An 11,624-nucleotide genomic window follows, 5' to 3' on the forward strand; every position below is an offset into this window, starting at 1 on the left:
CGCAATTAGTACCTGGGTTGTGTAAACAAAGCCCTATTTTCAGTCTGTCTCCTTTCCACTCACCCAAATGACAAAGCCTCGCCTTACCTTTGTGTGAATGTAAGCTTTTAGGCTCATTGTGTTGCGACTTTCTAAAGGAACAATTTTTATCTTCCAAATTTAAATGTCCAAGGGACAGTCTCTTTATAAGAACACAATACACTTTCAAAACTAGAATTTAATAAGGTACTAATATTTTAAAAGCATCTTTATCCACATCTGAAGAAACTTTGATGAGAGATGTTATAGTAAGAGAGCTTAAAGTTTCATTTCAGTTAGGTCTAGAATTGGCACTTAAGTATCAAATTGATTTTTCTTTGCTTTCTTTGGCATTTGTTTAACATTCCTGCGACTTGAAAACTGTCAGAAGAACACACACACACTAAATGTTCTGATTTGTATTCCTAAAGCCTTGAAGGTAGTGTGACTGCTAGGCACTGCTAGGCAAAATCCAGATTACATCAAACAGGCAAGAAATTAGTAGCAATAAGAAAGCAAGAGGTTGGTGTAGTTCTTTTCTCTTTGAAGTTATGTGTATTTATTCACGTGATCATCGTGCACTTAGTTATTTACAAACGTTCCTCTCAGTTTTGGGATGTGTTCCATTTGGATCATTTTCAGCCCAAATTTCTGTACCCTCACCATCATTCAGCTTTTTTAAATGACTGAACTAATATAATTTAAAATAAAACTTAATAATTAAAATCTCTAGGGTTCAGTCTGGAAGTTTACGATGTTTTCTTCGAATTAATCCAGAACAAGGCTAGCTATTTTTATAGTTATCAACTTTACAATTAAGGAAATCCACAGCATTTTTGTGGTATTTAAAAGAGAGACACTTCCTGTGTCTAGCTGAGTTAGTTGATTTTTTTTTTTTTTTTGTAAGAATGGCTTGCTGAGAATCATTAACTACTTTTTTTGCTCATTGGATTGATATTTATTTTAAGTTTTTCTTACATGGGGGGGTATGGTAGAAGGCTAAGGTTTTTCTTTCCTGCTTGTTTTGATAAAGTTATATATACATTGTCCGTGCAAGCCATGTGTGTGTGGGGTCGTAATAATGAAATGTATTAACGCTTTGGGGAAAGTTACTAATGGAGCAGAGTGTTAGTTTTAGCCTGGTCCAGTGTAGTGGGAAGGTCGGCCTACTTTTAAGATTAGGGGGCTGCTGTACATTAAGTGGTATGTGTCCTGAAGAAGAGCTTGCTTTGGTTTTGTTTGTTTTGGGGGGTGTTGTTTTTTTGTTTTTGTTTTGTTTTATTTTTTTGAGACAGGGTTTCTCTGTGTAGCCCTGGCTGTCCTAGAACTCACTCTGTAGACCAGGCTGGCCTCGAACTCAGAAATCCGCCTGCCTCTGCCTCCCAAGTGTTGGGATCAAAGGCATGCGCCACCACTGCCCGGCTGGCCTGTTTGTTTGTTTTTTAGGCAGCTCTTGACGAGTGAGCTCATAGAAGAGATTTTTGGAAGTATCCTAAGTAGTACACGAATAAAAGAGATAATTAAAAGTGTCTTTTCATCGTAATGTGTATATACATTTCACTGTTTCATTCATGCCTGTGCGCTTTTGCTCTGGGCCTGGTGGAATAGCCTAGAGAGTGAGTGTACTGGTGAGCCATGGCCACCTGTGTGTAACAGATGACATGTCTGTTTATAACAGTAAAACGGCACTGGTCCTTTCTACCTTCGCTTTCCCCTGCAGCCAGACAGCTGTGTAAATAAAAGATTTGCTCTAAGGAAGCATTTGGGTCTGATTGTTAATATCAATGTCAAGATCCAGAGGTGCAGCATTCATTTCCAAACACGGTACTGATGTCAAGTTTTGAACATTGGAGCAGATCATATTATAATGTCTTATTGGTGTTGTTTTGAGCCACGCTCCTTTTAAAGTAGAGCATTACAAATAATGAGGGCCAGTGAGATGGCTCAGTGGTTAGGCTCTTCCTGTCAAAGCCTGCTGACCTGAGTTCGGTCACTGGGACCCACATGATGAAAGGAGAGAATCAAGTCTTACATGTTGTCATCTAACATATGTATGTTATGGAATACACACCTATCCGCACCCCCCCCCACACACACACATACATACTATATAATTTAAAAAATAGTGATGAAGCTGGCATAGTATTTATTCATACCCTGTAGTCCCAGAACTAGAGAGGGTGAGTCACGAAGTTCAGGGATATCCAGGGCTACATTGCAAAGCCTGTCTCCGAAAACTAAAAATAAAGACCTAAGAGTAAGGAAAGGTTTCGTATATTGCTGTACCAGTGACTCGGCACTCACTTGTTCCTATTAGTCATTAAGGGATTACACAATGACCCTATTGAAGTTCATCCTGCTCCCTTTTCCAAACATCGTTTTTTTAAAGAGATTTATTTGTAAAATATGTATGTATATTTGTGTGTAGTGGTTAGAGGTTTGTGCATGTGTGAGCGCAGGTGCCAGCAGAGTTCAAAAAAGGTTGTTGGATACCCTAGAACTGGAGTTACAGTCAGTTGTAACCCTTCCCAACTTTCCCCAGCCCCCACTCCCTATTCTGGTCACATAGGTGCTGGGAACTAAACTGAGCTCTTCTATAGGAACAATATGTATTGCACTCTTAACCACTGAGTTATCTCTTCAGCCTTCAGAACACCATTTGATGTTAAATTGGATGTTGAAGTTAAAAATAAAAAGACTTTTCTGTCACCGAGGCGTTAAATGGTCTGTATGTGGCAGCTGTCTATCCTCAGGACCAGTTTTTCAACTGAGATACAGTAGTGAGTAAGACCATGAGTAAGCTTGACTCTGAGTTGTAGGATTGATTCATCCACTTGAGTACACAGGTAACTCACAATAGTAAGTCCAGGTTCACAGTTATTTAATGACTATGCATACATTAAAGGCTTTAGAACAGTGGTTCTTAAACAGAGGGTCACAGCCCCTTTGGGTTCACATATCTGATGCCCTGCACATCGGGTATTTACATTACAATTCATAACAGTAGCAAAGTTACAGTTAGGAAGTGGCAACAGAATAATGTTATGGTTGGGGGGTCACCACAACGTGAGGAACTGTATTAAAGGGTCGCAGTGTTCGGAAGGTTGAGAGCTACTGCTTTGGGTGCTGTGCTCTGTTTACTGGGGGTCAGCATTGGCTCAGACGCAGTCAACTTACTTTCTGTGATATTAGGAGAGAACAGGAATTTCTCTCTTAGAATCCGATTCAAAGGAAGGACTGGGATTGGTACTAGAGATTAATTATGGTTTAGGGAGGGTGAGACAGTAGGTTTGGGGGTGGGGTGGGCGGAAGGATTAAAATTGGTACTAGAGAATCATAAAATGCTTTAGGGAGGCTGGGTTGGAGGATTGAAAGTTTGAGGTCAGCCTTGGGATACATGGCAAAACAATAGCAGCAAAATAAATGGTAATAAAGAGTTTTCAAGGAAAAGCAAAGTGATTAAAAGACCCTGAACCTTCTGACTAGACTCAAAGATCAGAAAATAAAAGATTTCTCCCTCCCTCTCTCCCTTCCTTCTTTCCTTTGTTTGTTTTTCAAGACAGAGTTTCTCTGTGTAGCCTTGGCCATTCTGAAACTCACTCTGTAGACCAGGCTGACCTCAAACTCCACCTGCCTCTGCCTCCTGAGTGCTGCGATTAAAGGTATGAGCCGTTACTGCCTGCTAAAATGTCTATTCTTAAAAAGTAAATCTTTAAAAAATTGATATTATTATTAGTGTGTGTGTGTGTACATGGAGATTAGAGAAGAACTTGTTGGAGAGTTTCCCTCCTACCTTTACAAATGTTCTGGGAATTGAACTCAAGTTGCCAGGTTTGTGCGGCAAGTACCTTAACCTAATGAGCCATCTGGCTGGCCAGAGTTTCTTTTTAATGGTAAAATAGGACATCCCAGCCTCCTTTTGGGGGGTTGGAAGGAAAGCTCTTACTGTATAGGCCAGGCTAGCCTCAAACGCACAACAAATCCTCCTGTCTTAGAGTACCGACCAAGCACTGTGTGACAGGCATGCACCGCTAATGTCCAGCCATCTTAAATGATTTTAAGTGTATGTTTCAGAAATGTTAAGAACATTGTAGTAGCTGCTCTCCAGAACTCATTTCAGCTTGGGGGATAAAACCCTCATATTTTTAATTCTTTGAAAAATCCCAGAGGTAGGTTGTTTTAAGAATGACAGAAATGAAATCAGTGTGACAGTCTGTCGGTTTTTATTGCATAAGAAGGGAGCCGGGGACAAGTCCTCAGGCATTCATACTTTCCCTGAAGATTTGACTTGATGGATGGGGAATTTAATTTAATATACTATTTTTGCAAGCTTTATCACTAGGCTTCTGCCAAAAACCACAAGAACCAACCCTCAGGCTAACAACGTGTGTATTGGACAGCTAACTGAAAACTGCCTGCTTTGGGAATTTGTATTATTTTGGAAATTTGCTGCCTTCCTATCGATAAAGTTATACCTAGGAATTAAGTTTTATAAGGCGTCTGTTGTAAAATCTTGTCTGTGCATATAATACCAGAGTTTGAGAAATTTTTCTTTGCTTAGGAAAAGGAAGTAGAGTACCCTTCTTTTTTCTCTTTTTATTCAATTCTGTGTAATAGTTTTCCAAGTGTGATGACTAATTTCCCTTGTTGAAAATAAAATGAAATATTAAAGTCTTGGTGTGTGCAAGTAAATGAAGCAACATTGCCAAACAGTCCTGTGCAGCATATATTTTGAGATTGTTTTATAAAGAAGCTTTTTTGTTTGTTTGTTTGTTTTTTCGAGACATGGTTTTTTCTGTGTAGCCCTGGCTGTCCTGGAACTCACTCTGTACACCAGGCTGGCCTCGAACTCAGAAATCCGCCTGCCTCTGCCTCCCAAGTGCTGGGATTAAAGGCTGTGCCACCACCGCCCGTTTTTGTTTTTTGTTTTTTATTAAGTATTAGATCCTGTTGAAGAAGTATAAGATAATTTAAGAAGTATAAGATAAAATGTCTTTGAACTCAAGTCCCCTCTGGAGAGCAAGTTCTAAAGAAATTTAAGAGAAATATAGTCTCTGTATCATTTTTATATTTATTAGGGTCTTTAAAAAAAAAGACTTATTTTTGCTTTCTTTGTGTAGATGTGTGTCTGTTTGAATATATGTTCAGATGTGAGTTTGGGTGCCAATGGAGGCCAGAAGAGGGTATCATGCCCTTTTGAGCTGGAGTTACAAGTTGTGAACTTCTTGATGTGGGCCCCTCATGGTTGAACTGAAAGCACTCTTAGCCACGGGGCCGTCTCTCTAGCTCCCTTATTAGGGTCCAAGTTATCAAGTTCATATAGACTAAGAGCCAGCCTACACAAATACAACATTGTATATACTAGGCTTGTGATGAGGAAGAGTAGCTACACCAGAACTGGTGGGCATCCTTTAATGCGGGGCTAGATGATACAGGCCGTAATTCCAGCACCCAGAACACTAAAGCAGAAGGCTGTGAGGATGAGACCAGCCTGGCTTACATAATGAGACCCTTGCCCCGAGAAAAGAAACCCACAAACAAGTAGTACTTGCTGGTGATGGATAAAGGACATAATTTATCGCCCATGGGAAATGAAGTACAAATGTACAGATTATATCTTCAGATACTTTCCAATCATTTGATCCTGGGCCAGGCCTGGGCATGTGATAAAATAAAGCTCTATAAAGAAATATGAAATTCCCAGTTGATCCTGGGACAGAAAAAATAACAACCTTATTATGAACCTCAGTTAACAAAGAATTTATACCAGGCAGTGGTAGCGGACGCCTTTAATCCCAGCTCTTGGGAGGCAGAGGCAGGTGGATTTCTGAGTTCGAGGCCAGCCTGGTCTGCAGAGTGAGTTCCAGGACAGCCAGGGCTACACAGAGAGACCCTGTCTCGAAAAAACAAAACAAAACAAACAAAAAAAATTTACTTTCCAGTTTTTTAGGGGGAAGGAGGGTTAGGTAGAAAATGAATGATCTCCACAGTGATTTTCCAGAATGTTTTGGGGGTTCTATCAAGTAGACACTCTTGTTTGTATCACAGAATAGTGGCTGCTTATTTATGTGAGAAATTTGAGACTTGCATACTGTAGGCAACTCTTAATACCCAGTGGATGAGCTGAAGATACTATATAGACTTGCTAAATAAAAGCCAGTGATTTAACTAATGTCAAAGTTAGAGGATAATTAGTAATAGATTAACTAAGAAGTGTACAGTGTATGCAAAGCTATTAAACTAGAACTTAAGGACAATTTCAGGAATTTTTAAGAATAGTGTTGACTGTATAAGATAATATAACCTGTGTAGTAAAAAGTAAAATGTAGAAAATGTTATTCAGTGAGCATGGTGTTGCATGCCTGTAATCACAGCCTAAGAAAGGCTGTGAGTTCAAGACCAGCCTGAGCTACATTGTACATGCCAAGCCAGCACCAGGGTTGCATAGCAAGACCTTGTCACAGAAAACAATAAAAACAGGAAGATGTTTTGTATCTTTATTTCCTCTTGTGTTTTGTCTACATCATCATCTAATTATTACATTTTTCTTTTCTAGAGCTTAAGAAGCCACCATTGGCTCCCAAACCAAAGTTAGTGGGAACCAATAGTAAGCCACCTCCCCCTCCTATTGCACCTAAACCGGACATTGGAAATGCTAGTGTTCCACGGTCAACAAAGAAGACCAAACCTGCAATTGCGCCAAAACCGAAAGTCCTGACAAACTCAGTTGTTCAAGACATCAAGCATTCACCGTCCAAGAAGCTCACTTTGAACCTGAAGGAACAGGAGTCAGAATTACCCGAGAGCTCTGGCAAGTTTAATTGCAAAGATGTCAGGGATCTACACGGTGATTATATTTTACCAACGTGTTCCTGCAATTCTGGGTGTATTCATGAGCCTAGGACTCGAGAAAATCTGTGTGCAGAGCAGCTTGTTTTAGAGCCTCTGGAAATGAAAGAAAATTTAGAGAATAGTAAAAATGGTGAGTCCTCAAAGAGGGGGAGTAGATGGGACTCAAGCAGTGAAAAGTGCTGGAGCCAGAGTGGAGTTGTTTTAAAGGCAAGCATCTTAGAAGAGAAGCTCAAAGAGGTTCTAACACAGCAGCGATCACCCTGTGGTTCCCCAAGGAAGCACAGAGCTCCAAAAAACCCAGAAATGAATGGTGACCATAGTTGCACCAGGCAGATCAGAATTGAATTTGCAGATAAGCCTTCTTCCCTGTCCAGCTTTGAAAAAGTTCCCACTCATCACAGCTGCCACCCACAACTTCCTAGGGACGAATCTCAGACTCTCGAGACTTGTCAAGATGGCGGTGTAGAGAGTTATGGTCACATACATTCATGTGAACTGGAGAACAAAAGAGTGGGTTCAGATGGACCAGGTCAGAAGGCAGAGGTCAAAGGTCTTGGTCCTTTAGAAATCCACTTACTACCGTTTACCTCAAAATTTCCAACTCCCAAGCCCAGAAAGACACACGCTGCTCGACTACGTCGCCAGAAGCATGTAGAGACTTCCAGTGAAAGCCCTGAAGAGCCAGGGAACTCAAACAATGGCTCTTCTTGTCTCCTTGAGGATAGTTTGAAAAACAATAAAGTCAGTGTTCTTCATCAGAATGCTTTGTATAACCAGGGACAAGCGGATGAGGTGAGGCCAGCAAACCAGAGGGCACCGAAGACGACGGGGGATTCCAACAGTGACAGACAGGACTCAGTCAGCTCACAGAAAACTGTGCAGCAGGAAACGTCTGCACCTTCTTTAGATACAGATTCTAGTTTGACTTCTGACAACAATAGTTCTGGCGTGTTACCTGCTGTGGGCAGAGAGACTACTTTTACACAATGCAGTACTCAGCCTTTGAGCTTGCCTAAGCAAGTCAAATTAGCCTGCACTGACCAGCCGCCAACTGCCTGTAACTCGGAAGTGTCACTTCCTCCAATCCAAAAGGAATCTTCCTCCTCCAGAGTTGTTCCCAAAAAACCTCAAAGACACAGCTTGCCTGCCGCAGGGGTGCTTAAAAAGGCTGCTTCGGAGGAGCTTGTAGAAAAGAACTCTTCAGGTAAGGAAATAAATGCAGAGAAAGGTCTGCACAGAAACCACCTTCAACATCTGGGGCCCTCAAACCATGGCACATCACCATCATCCTTTGACACGCCCAACCCAACTTCAGAGAAGCCAGTGTGGAAGTTACCTCATCCTATTATACCTTTTTCAGGGAGCCCAGAGGCCTTGAAACGTGTCACTTTATCCTTAAGTAATGAGCCTTCCCTTTCCCTAACCAAGCCAAGAGCAAAATCACTGTCTGCCGTGGATATGGACAGGTGCAACAAGCCTTGCAAAGACCCTCCGAAGAAAACTTCTTTCAAAAAGTTGATTAATGTGAAACTGTCCATTGGTTTCATAAAGAGCGACTTTCAGAAATTGAGGTCGAAAAGCTGCCAACACGGAGAGGTCTCTACGGGACATCCGCTCGGTAGAGAGCCAGCCGCAGGAGAAGAGAAGAGAAGTAAACCCATGAAGGCACATTCTGCAGAAAACTGCAGCCTGGAATCTCAAAAGGTGAAATCTTGGGGCCAGAGCAGTGCAGCTAATGGTCAGAGGGCCGAGTCTTTGGATGACCGGATGTTCTCCAGGCACGCATCCTATCAGGGCTCTGGTACAAGTGACTGCGGGCCAGAGTATGAAAATGTCCGCCATTATGAGGAGATACCAGAGTATGAGAATTTGCCCTTTGTCATGGCTGGAGGGAACACTCCGGAGTTGGGATGGCAGAATTCCAGCAGTGTGGAGGACACTGATGCAAGTCTGTATGAAGTAGAAGAGCCCTACAACGCTCCAGATGGCCAGCTGCAACTTGATCCTAGACATCAGCCTTGCAGGTAATACGTGGGTGTCAGCTAGACTTGCACTTTGGCATGCATCGTTGTAATTAGCCGTCCACAGCTCTGCGATACAGGATGGGCATCGAGGAAAATCACTTACTGAGGAACCCATTGAGAAGGTAGATGAAAGCAGTTCTGTGTTCAGGTTCCCTTTGTCAGACAATAGGAACAGGTATTTGCATTGCAAGCTCGTAATACTTCAGCAGTCAGTTCAAAGAGTTTAAATAGCAAGGTAGCTACTGCAAAGATGGCCTCCACAAGGTCCCAGCCACCCCTCCGGCTTCCCAATCCCCATGGTCCAACATGGAAACTTAGGCAGGACGTTGGTTAATTCCATGAGGTTTGTGAAATTATGAAATCCATGTGTTTACATAAGGCGCCATCATTGGAATACTCTAGATCCTCAGCTCTTGCCACTCTTCAAGCATGATTTTGCTCGCTGACCTCAGGTAAAATAACAAGGAAATTCAGGAAACAGTTGTCTTCCTCTCTTTGTGTACATACTATGTATGCATCAGCCTCTCTTACTGAGATCTTACTCACCTTCAGTGACTCAGCGTATCAGTCTCTGGCTTCATGAAGCGTCTATGGCTACCTAGCAGGAAGTGTTCCTTCTTGCTCTGAACCCCGTTATCCAGTGCTGCCCTTGCATCTTTTAGCTCGGTCTGACTTATGGCATGTTGTTATGGGTGCCTCTGATGCTTAGTGTTTGTTTGTTTAAAGTATTTATGTGTCTTTGACCATGTCTTTAATGTACATAATGTGTTTTTGTCATTTTCAACCCCGTCATCCTCCTGCATCTCTGTCTCCTCCCACTGACCCCTTTCTCCTTCCCAGTAAGTTCACCCCTCCCTATTCTCATGCCCTTTTTGTTTGTGGTGACTTCGTTTTCATGTGCCCAACTAAATGTAATTATGGTTGCTTGCATGGGTGTGAGCCAATGGGGAGTTATTTTCTGGAGCACTGTCACTGTGACAGTGGCTGCATTACTGAACAAAGTGATCCAGTTTTAAGTGTTCTGAGAGTTCCGGTTTTCTCTCTTCATTCTATGTAAGGCCAGACAAGGAATCTACTAGGTGTGGAGTGGGCACAGGAAAAAAGGGATGAGAAGGAGGCAGAGGAAATAAGCACTGGACCCCACTCCCTACCCCCAGGCTGCAGAGCTGGCCTTTGCAGAGTTTCCCTTGTATTGTGTCATCTTCAGATTATCCAAGTACTCAAGCCTTCAAATGTGACTTATAGAAATACTAACATACCTACCACATAGTGGGACTCCAAAGAGGAGGTGCGAATTAGTGGGTGAGTTTAATAAATAAAATTGTCAAGTGTACTAGCTGGTTTTGTGTGTCAACCTGACACAAGCTGGAGTTATCACAGAGAAAGGGCCCTCCCTTGAGGAAATGCCTCCAGCTGTAAGGCATTTTCTCAATCAGTGATCAAGGGTGGGAGGGCCCAGCCCATTGTGGGTGGTGCCATCCCTGGGCTGGTGGTCCTGGGTTCTTTAAGAAAGCAAGCTGAGCAAGCTGCCAGGGGAAGCAATCCAGTAAGCAGCACCCCTCCGTGGCCTCTGCATCAGCTCCTACCTCCAAGTTGCTGCCCTGTGTGAGTTCCTGCCCTGACTCCCTTTGGTGATGAACAGTAGTGTGGAAGTGTAAGCTGAATAAGCCCTTTCCTCCCCAACTTGCTTCTTGGCCATGATGTTTTCTGCAGGACTGGGAACCCTGACTAAGTCACAAACAAGCCAGAACATCAAGTGATGCAGGCTGTTTTGAGTTATAGTAATTTTCAGATGGACTCAAGGTGTTTTTTATCACAATTTTTACCTTTCCTCTTTTTACCTGTAAAAAGCTTAAATTCCTCTGCCTATTTTTTTTCACAGCTGACCCCAATTTGTTTATATGTCTACTCCTAAATGTTAGTATGTATGCAAAGACGTCTTCCTTAGAGTAAATATTTTGACAGACTTGATATCCAACTATTTGAAGAATTTATATTTTCATATGTGTGATTCTCTATCCATGAAGCAACTTTATTGGTCTTTTTTTTAACATGCTTTTGTTAAATGCATCCTTTATGCAGTGTATGTGTATGTGCATGTGTTAAGAGCTTGGTTTGTTTCCTTAGATACACTGCTATCCTTGGCTAGGATACTTGGGGTGTGTGTGTGTGTGTGTGTGTGTGTGTGTGTGTGTAATGGGAGGCTTGACCTTTGGGGTTTATTCCCTGTTGGCTCTCAGCTCTCAGCCCTGAGGGTTTACCCCTATCTCTGACATGGGTGGATCCCTCACCTCTGGAATTTGTCTGTCTAGCCTGCTGCAGCCTTGAGGGGAAGCAGGGTTAGAGTAGATAATGTAGATGGTCAACTGATGTACCTGGTCAGAGATTCCTAAGGAGGGCTCTTTCTAGAGACCGAAGGAGCCAAGGGTGGCATTGGCCAGGCTGCAGGCTGTCTAGGTCAGCTTGGTGGAGGGTAGGCAACTTCCACTTTTGAAGTTTGAATTCCACAGAGAGGTTTTGTTTAAGCCGTGAACAGGGAGTCCTCCATGGGCTTTGAGAGACCTAAAATGTGCCAGCTGAATCCAAAGCCTTCAGCCATAAAATAAAGCCTGAGAGAATGCTCCTTTTATAGTTGGCTAGTCAGAGAAAGCAGAATGCAAAGCCTTCCTGGGGAGGATCCTGGGAAAATGAAGTAAGGTAAATACAAAAGAGAGAGGGGGGGGCGGGAGG

General features: G+C 42.5%; 1 protein-coding gene across 4 annotated transcripts in view; it reads left to right on the plus strand.

The window, feature by feature from the left end:
- Window positions 1-11,624, plus strand: part of Fgd6 (FYVE, RhoGEF and PH domain containing 6) — a 120,125-nt gene that overhangs the window by 1,153 nt on the left and 107,348 nt on the right. For all 4 annotated transcript variants that reach the window (XR_004112761.1, XM_031349437.1, XM_031349438.1 and 1 more), the window contains exon 2: window positions 6,575-8,894. Coding sequence is in view for 3 of the 4 variants with exons in the window: in XM_031349437.1 (XP_031205297.1) it covers window positions 6,575-8,894 (2,320 nt within the window). In the remaining variant the exon portion in view is untranslated. The remainder of the gene's footprint in view (window positions 1-6,574; window positions 8,895-11,624) is intronic.

Source organism: Mastomys coucha, unplaced genomic scaffold, assembly GCF_008632895.1.
Source record: "Mastomys coucha isolate ucsf_1 unplaced genomic scaffold, UCSF_Mcou_1 pScaffold4, whole genome shotgun sequence".
NCBI lineage: Eukaryota > Metazoa > Chordata > Mammalia > Rodentia > Muridae > Mastomys > Mastomys coucha.